The sequence below is a fragment of the Phasianus colchicus genome, chromosome 1 (genome assembly GCF_987193195.1).
Source record: "Phasianus colchicus chromosome 1, bPhaCol1.hap1.1, whole genome shotgun sequence".
Lineage (NCBI taxonomy): Eukaryota > Metazoa > Chordata > Aves > Galliformes > Phasianidae > Phasianus > Phasianus colchicus.
The window spans coordinates 190,806,212-190,826,730 of NC_143436.1; the positions used below are offsets into that span (position 1 = coordinate 190,806,212).

The following is a 20,519-nucleotide window of genomic DNA, read 5'->3' on the forward strand; positions in this document are numbered from 1 at the left end:
CCCAACTGTGGGGAGAGAGGAAGGCCCATCCCAACCCCCTCGCGGACATCGTGGAGGGGGCAGCTGCCCACCCCTGCAACACCTCGTGAGCCTGGCTGGGAGGAGCAGTGACCCCCCGAAGCACCTCCAACTGAGTCCTTCTGTCAGTCTGTACCAGTATCTGGAATTGCTTCAACCCAACTGCAGTACCTTGGCCCTGTTAAATCTAATTAGATTATTGTTTGTCTGCTCTTCAAGCATGTCCAGGTCCCTTCGGATGCTCTCCCTCTCTTCTCAGCTTAGTGTCATCAGCAAACTTGCTGAGGTTAAAGAATGATCCTACAGAGATTAAAATCTCTTTGATACACAGATGCATACATACACATAGGACACATTCATACTGTGCCAAACTGTTCTCCAAAGGACAAAAAACTTAGAAAAATGGAACCTAGAGAAAACTGAATGAAGGAGGGACAGTGACAGCAGCTTGGTTGCTCGCCCAAGAGGCAGGCTGGTTTTCATACCTTTGTTTGTAACTACATAAACAAGCTTGCAATCTCTATTTCAAATTTTACTTACTGCTATCTATGCCATCGGGGACCATATATAATTTTAAAATTGGGCTGGCACACTGCTGCCTCCAGTTCTTTACAGCTGTTCCAGACCTACAGAAAGTTCCCAGCCTAGCACTGCTCAGAGCTCACTCTGCTTCTGTACCATTTCTTTGGACCCAAAGGATTCATCCAAGTCCTCTCAGACTAAGGTCAGTTATGCAGTACAGTTCAGAATATGCTAAAATGTCTTCTGGATATGTCAGGGATTTTTTTCTGGATTTTGCTCTAGCCTCTACATCCATTCAGAAGCAATTTTATACAACTACAATCTTCTTCCAACTGTTTTTTTTTTTTTCTTCCTTCATTCTTTTGGGTGGAAATACCAAACATTACAGTTGAAAACAATGAATTAAAACAGCATTAAATGGAATCTGTTGTCAGAACACAGAGTTACACTCCTTGGCTCCAAAAAAGGTTGTTTACATTGCTTGCAGGAGAGGAGATGATGGGGAAGAGAGATTACAATGCAAATGTTAATGTACCTGCAAGGCAGTGAGAGCTGGTTTAAAAACAATCACACAGTAGATACAGCAGGTAAAACGTTGAATTATCATAACAGTAAAGCTAATCCTTCTGTAATCTTTAACAAAGCCTTCGAAATCTATCTTGTTAAATTGCATTTGTTTGTAGAAAATTTATAAAAATTGTTTAACATGCAAATGAAAACAATTCCTTTTTTTCCATTCAGTTTTGCAGTTAAGTGTTTTTTGCATTATGGAGTTTTTGCCTGCATATAATTATCCCTAAAGACATATTCTCTCCAGATGTAATCAAAAAGAAAAGAAACAGGAAGCTAGGGAAATACACCCAAAGCCTCATTATAAATCATGTTTATTCCACGTTTTTTACATCTTTTCAAATTAATTTGAGATAGAGATAGATTTCCCAGAAAGCACAGACAACAAGAAATGGCCTAATTGCACCATGGAAATTCTCAAGAATACCTTAAAATTTAACTTGAAAAGAGAAGGTAGCATTTCTACTTTCACAGAATAAGATGATATTTAAAGCATTATTGAGAATTCAAGTTTGCTAAAAACCATATCAAATCACACTGCCACAATTTTACCAACTTAAATTCCAAAAAGAGAGATAAAATGATTTTGTTTTTTTATCATCTACTGACACTCTAAGAGTTACAGCAAGCAGACCAGCTCTTTTACAAAAAGCCACAATACATAAAGTCCAAATATTTCATGTGAAGAGCATTCAAATTACACTTTTAAAAAGATGAAAATTAGTGACATGAAGTAGAGAGATTCGAAATCTGCCATTTGGGAACAGGATTAACTGCTTATGATTTTATTTCTTTAAATGTCTTCTCTCTCATTTCCATGCCAGGTTTGCATATGCCTATTCTGAAGCTGCATATTCACACTGACTTCCCGTTCACACAAGAAGTTTCCACACATTTTCAGTGCACCCACAAGTACAAACAGTACTCAGATTCAGTCACCAGAAATTGGAATTTCAGATGAGGGCAGACATCATCTAGCTGGCTGCCTCTGTGATAGGATCACTTATAGGGAACAATGTTGAACACAGCATAAGTTACTGTGGGGCTGAATGTTGGCTGAACTATGATTATAAGTTTTTTTTCTTCTCACTCTCTTTGTTTCTGTATTAGCAGCATTTTTCTTCAAAAGGGGTTTTGATTCACCCTCTGCCAGATGCCAGATTACGGATGAAGCAGCAGGCTGTCCTAATTGCCAGCAGAAAGCCAGGTGGAGGATTGCAGTGTGCATTTTCAAGATTATGATATGCTCATCTAAAGACTCATTACTGCCAAAAGAGGTAACTCTGCTCACCTCCCTGCCTTTGGCCATGCTTCCTCAATGCCTGCCCTGTACTAGCCATGAATATTTCTTAGCCATAAGATTACCAGCTCTAAAACAGCACAAAGAACAAGACAAGTGATCTGAATCACACATCAGGTGTGCATTCACCAGCACCGACAGCAGCAGGGGCTGACAGGTGGGGACAGCGTTGGGTTTCATGCCCCTTTTCTTGGTAGCACAGTTTTTTACAGAGACACTTAAGAAAGACTTTCACTGCTGTGGCGAATAATGACTTGCGTGTAGGAGTAGAAGGTGTTCTGAGCAAGTTTGTTATGATACTAAATTGGAAGGAGCTGTTGATGTTGTCAAGGGTGGAGAGGCCTTGCAAGGAGATCTTGACAAATTACAGAGCAGGTTTGCCCAGCAAACTCAACTTACAGGATGCAGGGACAGAAGCTGAGGACAGGAGGCCAGAAGTATCTGTTTAGGTTAGTACCTGAAAAATTATTTCTCTGTGAAAATACGCTATTAGAGCATGAGGCCTATTGGGTAGGAAGGGAACAATAAAACTGCTCTCCTATACTTGAGAAAGAGAAGTTAGCAATTACAGCTTTGTAATGCTCCTGAGGGCTGAAATGTGTGATGTTGCTGTAGGGGAAGAAAAGGGTGAAATAATGGTGCTTATTCAATATTTCTCCAATTTTTGCTCTGACAGATATATTGGTACTATGAACATTTCCTGATTAGAGAATGACATATAAAACCTTTAACTCACCCTTTCAAGAGAAGTACTGGGCTTGAGAAAGCTGAATTTACTGACCACTGGTTGCCCTGTGAGAATGGCATTTAATTCAGCGAATGCTTTTGCACATGGGTTGAATGCTATAGGAAATCTTTTTTCTTCTTTTCTAATACAGGTTTTTAAGACAACAAGTCACATTACCACAAATATGCTTTTGTAGCTGTATTTATTTTTACTGCATCCTCTGTTCAAAATACAGTCTTCCCTCGAGATCTATTTGATAATCATCTCTCTAAAGTTTTCAAATTGAGGCAGAGGTATCTGGAAATGAGATCAACGTGGCAGGATCACTGTTGTAAAACCAAGAGAAATCCCTTTTCCTGATCCTCTCCCCTTTCTATCAGACAATTTAGATAAAATATTGAAGGTTTTCTTCCCTTCCAGTGCTGGTTAGAGTCTTCTACTTCACTTAACTCTATTTAATTACTGTTTTATTGCAAGTAAATTCAAGGATGTAACTGTTGGATCTAAGCAACAAAACAACATTGCATGGATCCTATGCAGTGACTTAAGCAGCAGTTATAGAAACTTTGAATGCACTGATGAGATCCAAAGAATCTGCTGTTACTTTAACGATATACAATATCTTGCATATAAACTATGAATTAAGGTTCGCTCTCAATGCTTGAAGTATACAGGTTGTTTCAAGCATGGGAACCAAATCTATGCTGACAGTCAATCATGGTTTGGCTGTCATTAAAAAATAGTACCTACGTAATTTTCAGGTTAGTTTACCATTAATTACTGCAATTACTGACAGCGGCACAAATTATTTCACCTTCTAATAATGTAAAGTGAAAAGCACCTGATCCTGTAGATGTACACAGCAAGATTTGTTTTAAAGAAGTAATTACTTTCTGATGAGATGTTCAATTTTTAAATCACGATACTACGTGAAGCTGTGCTTTTCTCACCATTTTCAGATCAAGATTCATTATTGAAATCTACAGGCTTGACACAGGAAATAATTATTATAATTCACCAAAAAAAAAAAAAAAAAAGCTATTTGCTGTATGTAATATTAGATGATGTACTTTTAACTGAGTACAGCTGGGTCAGTGCTTTTAAGCTGGGTAGCTGTTCTAGGCGAATATATAATATTTTTTCACCAATTAAATAGAGACAGAAGGAGTAGTCTGTCAGTTTAGGATCCATTTAACAACCACAAATGTCAGGGAAAGACTCATCAGTTTCTTTTGTTCGTGCTCCATCTGATGAAGGGAATTTAGCATTTATCATCTTATCCCTGTTGCAAAGCTGAACAGAAATGCGTTCCTGAAAAGCTCTCTGCCAATTATACTGAAGCTTGAAAATATAAAATGAAATCATAGTTCATCTGGTAGCCTCTTATCTATTTGCAATCAATCCATAAATAATCTGTCATCCATTCAGTTGCTTCCTCTTTAAAAATCAAGTCATAAATTGACAATTTTTTTTTTTTTCATATAAGGCAATCTACAGAGCTCTGATGTTCAAAGTTTGCAAGTACAGAAATGATACAAAAAAGACCAGATGGTGCTTACTGAACTATAGTAATCAGCTGAAGGTACTCTGAAAATGGATTCAAGAGCCATTGCTCTTTGTGTTGACTTCTCCCTGAAACTATCACTTAGTCCCTTATATCTGTTTATTACTGATGCTTTCTTGCAAAACTCTTAAGAAAAAAATAAAAATAAAAATGAAAAAGCTTTATTTGCCACTGATATTGCATCCTTTACTCACAGAGTAAAATCAAACACTTATGTCTCAACAGAAATTGTGCTAAATGTTGGAAAAGGGAATTATGCTCTAGTAAACATGAGTGGAATGGTAATGTGAACCCATATTTGTAATCTGCATTCAGAAATACAGATCTTTCCAGATTCATCCCAGAGCACGTGTTTGACATGTGCTCTGGGATGCCTATGTTTGACAGTGTGAAGAATCGACTATAAAATTTTAATATGATTCTTTCAGGACGGGTTGCATTACAGATTTTTTCCGAATAAGGGTTTTCCTGATATTTTTTATCAGGCATCTCCATTAGATATAGTAAAAAATAAGTCCCTGCTACTAATCCACTGAGGGGTTCATCACAGGGTATTAATGTGGTCTTTCCATCAGCTGTTTCAATTAATAACAGCTCCTGAATCTCTCTGCAATGTCAGAGGTAGGGTGTATTGCTGTTTGTCTGGGAATGGTGTACACAGCATTCCTGATGAAAAGTGAAACTTTGGGGAAAAGACTGAATGCACTGAACTGTTGATTTATTCCCAGATCTCTTCTTGGCCATCTCTTGGAAATTTAAGGCAGTTATTTGGATGAAAAGATTCATCCCAGTGGGACCCACAAACGCAAAACCCAAAGCCTATAAGACAGATTTTAGCTGTAAAGAAACCCAGCTCTGTTAAGAGCCTGAGAAAAGTGTTTTATCTGAAGTCAAGACTTAGCACTAAAAGCTTTAGTACAGTCCAAAGCAATGGGGTATTGGCCAGCCTCCAAGTACTGAAACCTGCTGTGAGAAGAGCTTTTAACGAAGAACCGGCCATATATCTGACCAAACTGTTCCTAAGGAGCACGATCCTGACCTGAGCAACAGAAAAGTTGAAAAGCCAGAGAAATCTTTGCTGGATGTAACTGAAAATATGCAGGCTGCCATGGCATGTTCCAGTATTTATTCAAAATATTATATGTGAAGTGTATTTTCCAAAAGTGTCTTAATCTGTCCTAGCCATAAGTAAAACAAAAAAGATGGAAATCAAAACACTAAATTACAGTTGAGAAAAAGTGCAGGAATTGTGTCTTTTTTTGCCTGGAAGACACCTTTTTTATTTCTACAGGTGCAGGATTGTAATATCCCTATGTCTACTGTTTGTCTTTACACTGAGCTGAAATGAGAAAATGTTTTTATGACCACTGAGGCTCAGGGCTGGAAGAAACTCCATGGATCATTTATTCTACCTCCTTGGCCTAAGGCAGAGCCAAAGATAGTTGCATCATGGCTAACAAATGGCTACACAGAACACCTGGTTATTTCCTCCTCTAGGGACATGGTGACCTGCCTGGAAATCTATCATATCACAATTCTCATTTTTTTCTTAAATCCAATCCACATCTTGCTTATAGTAATTTGTCTATTACGCTTTGTTCTACACCCTTCCTACCAGGCACACAGAGAAAAATCACTCTTCAAAGATGTGCTACAAAGCAAAAAGAGTATTGTTAGAGGCCCACAACCCCCCTTCCAAGTCTTTGGTTTTTCAGATAAATGACTTCAGATCACTCATTCCTTCCTTGTAGGACAGGCTTTCTAAATCTCTGATCATTTTTACTGCTTTCCCCTGGAGTCCTTCCAGCTGGTCCACACCTTTATTGAAGTGGAAATCTCAAAGCCTGGGCTCTCCAGCTCACTCCTTACCTGTGAAGGATGAAAGGACTTCTCATGTCTTATAAACTATACCTCAATTTATAAATCCCAATATAGAGTTTGAATGTTTCATCACAGCGTGATGTTTAAAAGACAAGATGCTACAGCTAACAAAGTCCTGGATCCTTTGCTACAGGATTCGTGTCCTGACAGTTTTCTGTAAAGCACTATTTATTGCATTATTTGATTATCTCTACTGAGAATGCTTTGCAGTTGTCCCTACTGAATTTACTGAATTACAATTCAGCAAAATGTCTTTTTTTTTTTTAGACAACTTTCAGTCTTAACCCCTCCCAGCACACGGTGTCATCTGAGAAAAATATATGAAAAATAATGCTGCAAAAGAGCATTACATCCTCTGCTAACCATTGCTCTTAAAATTTTTTTCTAGGTACTTATAAAAGGATTCAATACGTCTTCTGATATTCCTTTGGGATTCTGAAAGCAAACTAGTGGTTTTATACTGTCTTGGCTTCCCTTGTTGACTTCAATGAAAATGAGCTTTCTGCTTGCACCTGGCAATTTTTCCCTCTGCCTTTTCTGCACAGTGTATAAAAGAAACCCCAGTTAGCACTGATTTGATCAGCTAAGTCTGAGTGGTCTGGGATCAAAATCATAAGGGCCTGCAAGTGTAAAAATGTCTAATATATTTAAGTGCTGCCTGGCCTGCTTCTTCTTCATTTCAGGCTGAGGTCTCACTCTGCTGTCGCTGGTGTTAATCATGATAGCGTTCCTCGTATAGATGACCTTGCTGTGAAAACCTATGCCAGCCAAATTGTAGACACATTTTATATCTTCCTTCAAAAGCATCTGTCATCTCAGCATTCCCTCTGCACCTACAAAGCACATCTCTAAATTACAATTGGTTTTACTCCATCACAGAGGGGAGGTGCATGCTGGACATGGAATTGACATGCTGTGCATGGAATTGACAAGTATTTTAAAATAACTTTCAGGAAATTTTGGCTATAGCATTTGACAATCATTTAAAATCAGCTTACGTACAACTTACAGACTGCAGATAAGATTCACCCCTGGCCTACTATTAAAACTGAGTCCATTTTTTGACTACAGTAGAGAAAACATAAATGTGCCTACACTAAACAACCTTACTAAATTATCTACTGCAATTTTATGCTTCCTCATTTCAGTTTCCTTTGTTTCTCTATTCATTTCAGAAGACATCCTATATCCTGATTTGCATAACAAACAAACCAAACCAAGCCAGAACGCAGATTATGGGAAAAAGTCAATTAGATCTTTATTTGCAAAATATCAATTTCCAAAATGAAATCTTCAAGCATGCCCAGAGGATATTGTTTGTTTAGCCTTTGCAGTGTCTCTTTTGTCCTATCCTAAATATATTTTTTTTGTCATTGTACACTATTTTATATTGTGTTCAATGTGAAGATCTTGCTTTCCAGCTTTTTCTTTCTATCTAAGGAAATGATTAGACAAGCTTCTTTCTAAAGAATCCAAGAGCAGGCTTCTTATTTGTTCATAGAAATCATTACTGAAATTCCAGAAGGCAACATGCCTTTGGTTTCATGCTCTTGGAATACTTTAAGTATATGAGCTAACGTTTCTTGTTCAACAGATATAACTTGCTTTTGCAAGCTCTCACTTGTACATTTGTCTTAGAAAATACAAATTAGAGACAGAGCTTTCTCCTTGTCTTTCTCATAGGAAGTTAAATTCAGATAAAAATGTACTCTGGAAGAGGTCACAAGGTGTTTTTTTTCTTTTTTGTCTTTCAGACACCGAATGTTTTGCACTGAGAAAAACTTATCACCTTGCCATTGTCCCAAATGGCAGAAAACATCTTAAACAAGCCTTCTGAAAGCAAAGAAAAAGAAGTGATATTCTCTGGAATGACACAGCTTTACTGCTCACCTGAAAAACAGGTGAAAAGTAACTATGTGCCAGGGATCACAAGCCTTTGGCACAGCAAGTCTAACCTTTGCAGTGTCTGATCAGACCTCATCTGCAATATAAGAACCTCTGCAAGATGTCCAGAAGAGCTGACCTTTGTATGTACTGATGTAGCATGTACAATCCCAGAATTTTTGTGTGCCGGAGTCCCAGAGCTTAGAGTTTCTTCAACTCATATCTCCAGATAGCACAATTGGAATGTAGGGTCATCTGCACAAATCATTTCATTTTGGCAAAAGGCAAAGGATCTTCTGTCTAAATCAAAAGAAAGATTGGCATCTCTAGGAATACCCATATAATTAAAGAAACAAAGCAAAACAGAAAATCCTTACAGGTGAAGGCAGTGCAGTTTTCCAAAGTTGTTGAACAAATTATCTGAATTAACAAATAGCAAGTTAAAGCTAAAATACTGAACGGAAGTTTCTTTTAGACAAGTTGAGATCTGATTGCCACTTTTTAGTTATCATCTAAAAAGAAACCTATTGTTTTCATTACAGATAACAACAATCATAGACAAGCTTTGGAATACTGAAAGCAAAATGAGGATGACAAAACCACAGACAGGGCCAGGATATAGTATGGGGAACTGACAGATGAATGACTATATGCAATTAATCTCTTTGGCGTCTGGCTCCTGACTGAGCCAGCTACTTCCTTCAGATGTTCAGAGACACTTTCAATACACTTCCTTCCTTTTTTTCAGCTAGTGGAAACGAAAGAAAAACATTGAGAATCTTGAATATTTTTTAAATAGGCTGCAGATTTATACTGTATTTGCTGCATCATTTGAATCTTTAAAGCTTCACCCAGCTTTCTAATTTTACCACCATCTAAATCTCTGAAGCCTGCCTCAAAAGACTGTCTACCTGTATTTAGAATTACCACAAAAAAAAAAAAAAAAAAAAAGACAAGACAAGAATACAAGAAAAGTGAATATCTACAGCTCTCCAAGACATAAAAAATTAACCAAATACAGTTTATTCTTTTAAAGATGTATTTAGTGGCACTGCAGTGTTTTGCTGATGCATGTTGTCTTTCAGTGAGTAGATTTCTTGAGAAAGATCTGGACACCTGAAAAACTATCAATTAGACAGAAATTGTTATGTAGATGGTTAACTGAGCAATAAAGGGTGAAATCTCTGCTCTGTAATTTCACCTGGTTAATTTGTACTTTTGGCTTTATACTCAAGAAAGGATGAAGCTGTGCAAAGAAACAGCCCTAAGGATTCTCAGACTATTCAGTTGCAAGTGACAGATGTCATGTCAGTGAACAGATTCCACAAAGGATGCTAAAGCCTTAATGTATCCTCTGTTACATCTAGATGTCATATCAGGCTCAGAGCAATTGCTGTCATATAATTGTTTATTTATTAAAGTGATGAAAGATCAAGGATAATCATTCTCTAAAACTCACCTGAGGAATTTAAACCAAAGAACATATAGGTGGTGAAAAAAGAAGCAAGGATACTGCCACTCCTTAGACAATTCTTACTCCTCCACTAAGAACACAGAGAAAAGATACTGGCCTTCTGTCTAGAGAAGGACTTCTTTCCATACCCACCTAGTAGTTTAGCAAATGACATCATTCTCCTTTCTCATCTTTTGATTTATTGTGTATCTGGAAACAGTGATGAGATAATTAGCATTTTGCTGCACTGTCTGCTGGACCTCCTCCCTTTCTCATTTTGGCCTGATGAAAACAGTGATGGCAAACATAATGAAAGGTTTCTTCTCTTGCTCCCCTTTTAAATCTTACACAGTACTGTAGAGTGGGGATGGAAAAGATGAAAATATTTTATGACCAAGAAATTCTTAATATAAAGGGGAAGAAAAACAAACAGAGATATGTTATAGTTACAAGATTGGCTGTAATTACATTACACTTGGTCAGAAGAAGATGTTTTGACTGGGAAAACAAACTGACCAAGATTAACTGGGAATTTGTGTAATATTTGTCTTAGATGAAAAAAAAAAGCCACAAGAAGTGCTTAGAGGTGGAGAAACAACCTTGGAAATACTAAAACTGACACAGAGAAAAAAACAATGGCATCAAGAAAACATCTCAAAGCTCAGATGTTAGTTTTCCATAAAAGCCAGAGACAAAAGATACTGCAAAGAACTTTCCAACAGTGTCCCAGCAGTCAGTAGGTAGCTGGAAAATGCATTTAGTAATTTCTTTTGAAGGACTGCCACAAGTACAGAGACAGTTGGGTCCCTTCCAACTTAGAATATTCTATTATTCTATGACAAGTCAAAGAGTATTTTTAAAATAGTCCATTACCAATACAACAGCTGAGAACAGAAATTAAGCACTCCTCTCTGTTTGTGTAAAAGAAGTGAACAAAGAAAAGTAAGCACCATTCTTTTCCCTCAGCTTTCCTGTGTGAGATTACAGAGGTAAACCTGCCAGAACTATTCTAGGGGGAACCTCATAAATCATATAAACTCCTCTTAATTCTCACCAAAGGCTACAGAAGTAACTTTAAGCACAATAGAAGAATTGACAGTATCAGAGAAAATGAGGACACACTGCTGCACCATACCACTTGTTGTCTAGAGCCAGAGCTGATAAAATTATCAAGGTGAATGGATAGTAATATGAAATGCCTAATTCAGAAAGCAGTACTGAAGATTCTGTGAATTGAAATGTCAACAGATTAATTAGCTCCAGGTATGGCTAAATGTGGTCCAACGTAACAATTTGATAACACCATCTTCTGCCATTTAATTGCAATTGTAACAACAGGTTTACTTTTTTTCTCTAGTGAAGACAAAAGGATGCTAGCCAAAGCTGTTTCTTTCTCAAAGAAGCTCTTTGGCATCCAAACCTACCTGCACATCTTCCTCTGTGCTGCTGTTTTTGCTCTATTGCAGCCACAGTTCATTAAGATGAATTGTATTCTATTGAAGCTGCCTCATCAGTAAGTATTGCTGAAGCAATTTAGTAATGATCTTAATGCTCAGTGCTGGATTTTTATAGTCATCTCAATTGGCTATTAAAATACAGCACTGCACTTTGAAATTGCTACTGCACCACTTCAGAAATTGTTATCGTGATGGAGCTGCAGAAAGTACTGCTCATTTCAGTAGAAACTTCATTTGTTATGAATGACTTCTGGAAACTGATACTTAAAATCTACTATCAGATGAGAAGTGTGTTTTGCATATTAACCCAGAAGTCCCGGAGAGGTTTTAAAAATTGAATGGTTTTAAGGGAAAAACACAAAACAAACAAATAGGTATATATAAAGTAGCTGCAAATGGAAATCTGGAAATGGAAAATTACCGCAAATGGAAAATGACAGTGAAACATAAAAAAGAGAAGTCAAAATTATCATATCAGGATTTTCCAACCTGAGAATTCTATGATTCTCTGATTCTATAAAAACAAAGAATGAGATCTTGAGTCAGAAATACAAATATGCTGATATAACCTGCCATGGTTTCTTCCATCAGGCATTGGCAGCATTCATATATTAAAATATTTCTGAGAAATAACAAAACCTCTTATAGCACTCTTACAGAGCTCTTAATTTTATGAGCTCCAAGAGAATACCATATTCATGTGATAAACTATGCAGATACTCACATATTGTTATATGAGACAATCTTAGCCTACAGGGAAACTATGTCTTTTAGTGATGTTAACTTATAAATGATTATTTTGAATCACTATCTTAAAATTGGATAATTATGTTTTAGAGCTTGACAGAGCACTTTCTGCTTATTGGATTAAATACCAGGCCCTTCAAGCAAAGACATTTCACAAAGAAAATAGTATTTTAGAGTTTCAATTGTGGTGCCTTTTCTATTTATTCCTTTGGTAAGTGAATTACAGTAACATGAAATGAAGCACTTAGATTAGAGTCAAGAACTTATGTAGTTTGTTAAATCTAGAATTTGGAAAATTTGCCTGCTTTCTAATATTTCTACAGCTCTTTCTAAAGTTGTCCAATTTTACTCTATTTTAGATCAGGATCCATGAAAAAGCTCACAGCACAGATGGAAAACACTGAAAAATAGAAATGACTTCACAGCTGATGAATCCATAGGACTGAAATTTTTGAAAGACCATAAGAAAATGTTTCTGGTTTGTGAAAAAAAAAACAGTTTTTCTGAAAACACTTTGGAATTATTAAAACATTTCTTAGCATGAAATTAAAAATGTTTTGAAAGTTTCAGGCTGTCATAAATTAATAAAACATCTGCCTAACTTCCCATACAACCCCTTTCTCCTCAAGTTGTAAGGTTTACTGTATAGTATTTAGTGTCCAGCGAATTAGAGAAAACAGGCCAGGATAGAAGTAGAGAGAGAGCTATAATAACAAAAATATACACATCATCATCTCTCTGAAGGAATCATTTGCAAACAGTTATCAGACAGCACAACTGGAAAGCTCTTGATGCTCTCTGGAACTGGTAACTGGGGTTCTTTGTTTGCAAAAGCTCTCTGTTCCATTTTAAGAGCTGTAGCTATTACCTGAGATGAAAAGGTAACCTTTGACTTTGTCTTAGTAGATAAAAATAATAGGATTTCTCCTTACTTACTGGGAACAGCATTTGTAAACATTTTTAAAAAGCTGCTCTTCTGCTGCCTTGAATTGAATACATTTTTTAAGAAGTGACACTTTTAATAAATTTCAAAAGCACACATAATTGTACCCAACTTTTTGGACTACTTCACTTGTCATTGCAAGACAGGATGCTATCAATGCAACACAGCACAAGCTTTTCCCATTAAGGCCATCAATTCAAGCTAAAACATGTCAACTCCAATGACATAAGTATAAACTTTTGTGAAACGTTGTTAATGAAAAACATTTCAATAACAATTCAAGGTAAGTTTGCAGTGAAACCACTGATGGTGAAAATGTCTTCATCTTTTCAAGAAAATTCCATAACTAAGTAAGGGGTTGAAAAATATGCTACTTAAAAGATAGTGATTCTTTTCCAAATACAGTAGGAAGCTTCGTTATTACCCAGTCACTTTAACTACTATCATCAAGAATTAAACAGCTAGCTATGTGAAAAGCAAATGTCCCACAGGCTGCATACTCACTGCAGGCCACCACAGCAAAACAATGGAATGGAAACTCTGGAACGGATTATGCTGAATGACTTCATCTAATATTTAGATGAATGTATGTAATTTAAAAAATACATGCATGTTATGTCCTTAGTATTAATCCCATCTTATTTCTGAGTATTTTACTGAGATGCCACAGCTTAGTGTTTCCTCTTTAAGAAGTAAAATAAGATAGAGAAGATAGCTATCTGCAGAGAGATACAGGCCTGGGCTAACAGTGCTTAGCAGATGCATTAAATTCTAATGGAAATCCTCAAAACATAACAACACCCTGAAGAGGTTATATGAAAAATCCCCAAAAGTCCCTAATCTGACAGAAGGAAAGGAGTAGAGGAATAAGTGTCCCCAGATATATTTTGTTTAAGGGCACAAAGTTGAGTGGGGTGAACCTGCTCAAAAATGTATCATTGGTTGAATTCACCAGGAATTAAAACACACTTACAGACAACAAAACAGAGATGTAGCTGCGGTTCTGTTCAGAGCTTTTTCATCTAAAATACAGTGAATAAAATGGCAGCTGTGGCCACTGCTGCAAGACTGCTGCAGTTAAAACACTGATGGTTACTACTGAATTACCATAGGGGTGAAGGAAATTCATCCTATTTCTGTATAATTCTGTTCTCAAGCCACTAGAAGATCCAGATGGTAGAATCAGCTACACTTCATATTGTTTCTTTTTTAATGTTTTTAAGTCTGCCATTTTCCCAGTCAAGCTTCCTGGTACTCAGCTGTTCTGCTTCATATGCCCTGAGCTTCAGCTTCATTTCTGCAGCTGTGTTTTCTTTCATGTGTTACATTTCCTAAAGAATTGAGATCTAAAATTTATTATGTGATCCAGTACTGCTGTAGTTACTGGAAGCGGTGTTTTCAGCATTTTTTTTTTTTTTATTTTACTCTTCTAGTATATAGTATCAGAGCTTAAATTATCAGTTAGATATTGGTACAGAAAGTATTACACAAATTGTGTGTATATGTAGTTTCTGACTGCTAGTTTAACAAGGGTACTTTTCCAAGTTGCGGGCTGATTCTTCAAAAATGAAAAAAAAACAAGTTTAATTTCTATAACTAATGTTATGGGAAGCACATTATTTAATACTTCTGATTTTAGTAAAAAGCAGATTTACAGTGTAATAGAACAGCATGGAATTCCTGAAAATTCCACTGACTGCAGAGGCCAGTGGAACTCATGTGGTTTAAAACCCTTCAGTCAACTGCAATCAAAGCAGTTTGAGCTCTGCAGTCTCTGAATAGTGGCTGAAGTTCATAATTCACTGTTCATATATAGAACAAAGTTCTTTTCAGGGTCTTCTATGACGGTAATCCACAATTTTTGCTACAAAGCCGAATGCCACCATTAAATTGCTTTGTTTAGAATGTCTGTCTGCTTGTTCCTGAGAAGCAAATCCTGTACCACACAAAATCTATTCTCATTACTGTTAGTCTTGTTATGTTTCAGTACAGTGAAAGAAGAAAATAATATTTTAGGGCACGGTTTTCAACAGTGTGTAAATTCCATTGATTTTCAACAAGAAAGGTCCTTTGCATATCCTTCCCCTTTACAAACATCAGCTATTGCAAAGCCATTGGCTGCTACAATTTGTAGATGGTCCTGAGAGTGACTGAAGTAAAACACCTACCATTTGCTAAATGCTATGCAAAGCTGTACAGTGAATCACTAAGATTGTACATCTGAATGAGGAGAAGCAAAAGAGGCATTCAAAACACGATCTCCCAAGCAAATGAAAGACAGAACAATCCTGCAATGATCAGAGTTAGAAATTACCTTACAGACACCTAATATAGACACCAGTCAATAATATCAATCAGGTGTGGTGAACTGGTGAGTGCACAGCTTTGAATATCTACACAGCAGTTCTGTTTGGAACTTTGGTTTTCCGTTGTGCAACTCATTTGTGTCTTTTATTTAGTTCTTCTTCAAAAAAGGTAAGTGAATGAGTTACAATGCTTTTAATCATGCAAGATACTAAGAAAGCTTTTTATCATCAGTTGCAGTTGCACTGAAACCTGAAATCAGAAGGGTCTAAAACATAGAATAGAATTGCAGAATCATTAAGGTTGGAAGAGATCACTAAGATCATCTAGTCCAACCATCAACCTATCCACCACCATGCTCACTAAACTATTGTCCTTTATATTCTGCTTGCTCGCTAGAAAAGCCAACATGTATTAAATAATCCAACTTTTATGGACTCACGTCTTGTAATGCCCTTGCTCTGAATGGCTCAGAGGAAATTAAAAGAATATTTAAATGAAATGCCTTGCAAATTTCCTTCTTTATCATCTTCAAGTGCTGAAAGATATGATCTACTATACATATCCAGGCAAGCTAGTGACCCCCAAGCTTACATGGTTATAGAGAAGTCAGTACTTCCCCTTTTGTGGTAAAATCTCAAACAGTGAGAAATTAATTCAATAACATATGAAGGAGACAAGCAGGAAAAGAAGCATCTGAAAAGATATTTACTACTACAGATTCAGTGTGACACAACTGCCTTGTATAGAAGCACATTCATTTTCCTTACTCTTTGAATAAGCTTATGAGTAGGGAGACAGGAGTTGGTATGAAGAGTACCTCTGATTTTAGGACCCCATCTGGCTCTGAAAAGCATTAAACACTGCGTTTATAATTACTTATTTGTTTCTGCACTGTATAGTAAAGGTTTGAAAGAGCAGTTCTCAGATAAATTACCTGAACTATGAGTAGATAAGCATCCTGCAATTGACTAGTACTGAAATCTACAGCCAAAGCTGACAGGATTATGCCACGAGTTTGCTTCCTCTCAACAGGTAATTTAGTTTTAATGGATGATATTGAAAAATTGAAAGAAAAGAAAACAAAACAAAACACAGAACTACTACAGCTATTACAATTAGCATTAATATGATTCTGATTTTTTCATCTGTGGAATGTAGAAAACATACAATTTATTACCCAAATTAGAATGAGAAAAGATTTTGCAAGCAACTATCTCCTCATCTTTTCTTATTTACCAAGTTTCCTGTTACTTTGCTCATACTGAAATGAAAATTTTAAAAATATTCAGCTTAGCAATAAAATTCAATATTTCTAGCACCTACTTGTAAAATTTTTATTCATAAAAATGCATCTACAAAATTGATGTCTATAGCACTAAGCTGCAAAGTTTCTTTACCTTCTCATAAGAAATAAATTTTTGGCATCCACTCCATTTTATGGAAATAGATAAATTTCAAAACATCTTGCAAAAAAAAAAAAAAAAAAAAAAAAAAAGGTTATTAATAAATGATTCCCTTTCCTGTCCATTTCCACAATGTGTCTGTTATTTGGTCATGGTGAATAACTTTTTCTATTTCATCACAATCTGAAAGGGTATGTTTATTTTAAGTTCTTTAGCTGTAGGTTACTCAAAATGACTGTCATATCACACACTTGGTTTAATTCCAATATTTTATAACTACTACTGCTCCCTGCACTACTCTTCTGATTACACACACACAAAGTCTCATCAGATACACTTTTCTGAAAGATAGTTTAGCATTGTAATTGACCACTGGAATCCAGACTTTCAGAGTTCAACCTCAGATGCATGCTTAAATTTATTGCAATGTTTGCCAAGAGCAGAAAGTGACAGATTTAGTGCTCTTCCAGAGAACTGTTATATACACAGAAGAGATATAGTATAGAGGATATTAGAAACAGTGCATTTTATGAACTGTGGATGGGTAATCTCGGCAATTCCACATGTATTACAAACAAAAAGACTCCATTACTGGTATAAAAAACTACCAGGAATATACCGTAATATTCATGAAATTTGAAAGGTAAGAGAAAGCACTGAAAAAAACCTACAGGTTATCCCATGTAAGTGAAACAGGTAGAATAATCTCACATGTATGACATATATGACATGCAAATTTATTCATTTCATGCATATGCTATTAATTAGAGACTTTCTTATGAAACAGTTATTATGGAACAAATAAATATATTGCATGTTCATTCTGTTCCCGTGTACTGTGTAAATAATCATTTTCTTTGCCCAAAAATCAGATATAAAGAAAAGTAGCTCATTATCTAGAAGTTAATAGCTAGAGGGAAATTTCAGGTAGGAAAAACAATACATTTAAATTTGTTAAAAAGTAATTTCTACAATGAAATATTTTTTACAAAAGTTAAGGTGATAACACACAGTTTTATACGGTTAAACTTTCACCTTAACAAATAATATTCTGCTTTCTGTTCAACACTATAATTTTTGCTGATGCTGTCAGTCTTTTTAGCCATAGGTAGCCATAAAGTTCTGTTAGAAATGATAAAGGTAATTTAGGCTAGTGCAGGTCTTATCCTAGACATTCATGGAATTTTTTTGAAGGAAAAAAATGAAATTATTCTGTGTATCTTGGTAAGTTAGTACTCCTATCTCCTTGTTTTAAAGAGAACTGTAGGAAAAAGCATCGATGTGAAAGCAGAAAGGAGAAGTTGGACATACATGAAACAATCTTTAAAAAAGGAAGAATTCAGAAACTCAGTATGTTCAATGAACTTCAGTAGCATCTTCAATGAATTTCAAGGATATCAGTAGAGTAAGTTTAGAAGAAATGTATCTTCCATCATTGAAAAGCATACAATTTCTGTATCTTGCATTTATTCTATACAAGAAACATTACATCACACAAATCACTATGTCTTGTATTCCTTTATATGTAATGAAAACACACAATCATGAATCCAGGTTCTGCCAGCCTAAATTCACCGTATTTCTGTAATTGACAGGTCAAGCAGTTAACCAATCAACAAAGTCAGGTCCTGTTTCATCTATGAGAGAGGTTAAACATCAAGCTTAAAATGGATGTGTATTCATTTTCATATTTACCTTTAGGGCCTTTGAACAACTTGATCTCTACCACGGTCTCCAGAATAGGTCTCCTTCGACGAACATACAATCGAACTATGGAGCCAGCCTCTTTTAGGGCCTCCACGGCTTTGCTGTGCGAGACTTCTGACACGTCCACCTCATTCACTCGCAAGATGCAGTCGTTGACCCTTCAAGAAAAAGAAAGAACCATGTTATTTTAGACTGAGCAGTGTTTTGTCAGTAGTGCTGTAAAGCAATAACCACTTAATTGGGAAGTTTGCCGAATGCAATAATGCTATATGCTACATCAGCAGTGAGATGGAAACAGAATGCACGAATTCTCCAAAATACATACTGGATTCAAACTAAATCATGCCTACTCACACCTACCGTCCTCCATCATAAACTGGGGTTGGAGCCACTAGGCTGATGGAAATAATAAACAACTTGTTTTTACATACTTAGTTAAAAGAGTTTGTACTAAACAATATAATCTAGTTACCAGAGTCACAATTCATGGTATGACTACTACCAGTGCTCTTACGGAAATCTATTGATTTAATTCAATACAGAGAGATCAGTATTTCATAAAATACCTTCTTAAATCTATCTTACTTCTTCAACACAGCCAAAAAATTCTAATTCACCAAAGTACAAAGTTCAACTCTAAGTCTAGGCTCCAAGATATGCTGTTTGGTAACATATATTTTTGCATAGAATACTAGAAGAAAATCCCTCATAATCTTATTTTGGATATTTACTAGATTTTTATGGGGCTGAACTAATTTATTCACCCTCAAAGTGACCTAATTAGATGTAGTATTTTCCCTATTTTGTATATTACTGCAAAGTTGTGGCATATAAAAGGAGAATGAGATTTTCACAAAAGGTTATCTGAACTCCAAGAACTTAGGATGGATTTTTTTTTTTTTTTACATTCTTGTGCTGCTGTTTTTGCTTAAAAAAACAACAATAAAATAAAGCCAAAACTTCAAACATTATTTGAAACCAAACATTTTCTGTGTTGTCAGTATTTTCGAAGAAACTTTACTAGGAGAAGCATTGATAACAGCCTTCAACTGACAATTGGTCTGTCTTAGGAAGGGCACAAAATTGGAACTCCCATTCTGATAATAAATTCTGTGTGGCAAATTTTCCAGTTTTTCCAGAAATTGGACTTCCTGGTTTCCATCAATGCCAGGAGTATTCATTTTTGAAATGCATAATTGTCTGGTTTGGCTGTCAAATTAATAAGTGGTCTAATATAAATTGCTTTATTCTATTAAATAAATCATGAATGCATCCTGTTACTACTTCCTACTTGTATAGTAATTATGACTAAGTTGCTCTGTGCTTCTGTTAAATATTGCTGTATATCGGATTCTGGACACATTTCTGACTCTCACTGTCATACCTGAAATACAGATAATGAAAACCACAAGATTTTAGCTATTGATTGGCTATGAAAATGAAAAGGTAGGAAAAGATTATAAAACCACTAAAAAGAAGGACTACATTTCTTTTGTTTTCCTATATACTGTGCTCTGCATTGAAAAATATCAGTACTATTAGATAATTCTATATATCTAAAACTTCTCATTAAGGTTCTACTGAAGCCTTCTGTCAAGGAAAAAAAGCAAATCTTATGGAGCAAGTCAATGAAGGACATGGAATCGTACTGAACTTGCTAAAATCAGTAAGCCATATATATCTATTTGCTGAAAAAGCCTTTGGAAAATGATTTTTACTCTACAAAAGGAATCTCACTTTACTATCTGAAATTCAGCCATTTAGAGTTATCTACTTTAAAATTCTAAGGCCATCTTTACTAAAACATACACAGATTAATACTAGCAGTGTGGGACTTGATGATCTTGAAGGTCTTTTCCAACATGACAAATTCTATGGTTGTATGAATATGAGTGAGATAATAAAAAGCTGCTCCATAATGGAAGTACTTTAGTATTTTGTTTCTACACAAAATTTATCAGTGCAGAAACAACACTGACAGCAATCATCCCATTCAGTCTACTATGATGAAAACACCTAGTGCTAGGACATATATT

General features: G+C 35.8%; 1 protein-coding gene across 10 annotated transcripts in view; it reads right to left on the minus strand.

Moving 5' to 3' along the window:
• The window catches only part of DLG2 (discs large MAGUK scaffold protein 2), a 1,008,740-nt gene that overhangs the window by 299,705 nt on the left and 688,516 nt on the right, over positions 1-20,519 (minus strand). For all 10 annotated transcript variants that reach the window (XM_090134092.1, XM_090134093.1, XM_090134091.1 and 7 more), the window contains one exon: positions 18,472-18,641. In XM_090134092.1, the coding sequence (XP_089990218.1) occupies positions 18,472-18,641 (170 nt within the window). The remainder of the gene's footprint in view (positions 1-18,471; positions 18,642-20,519) is intronic.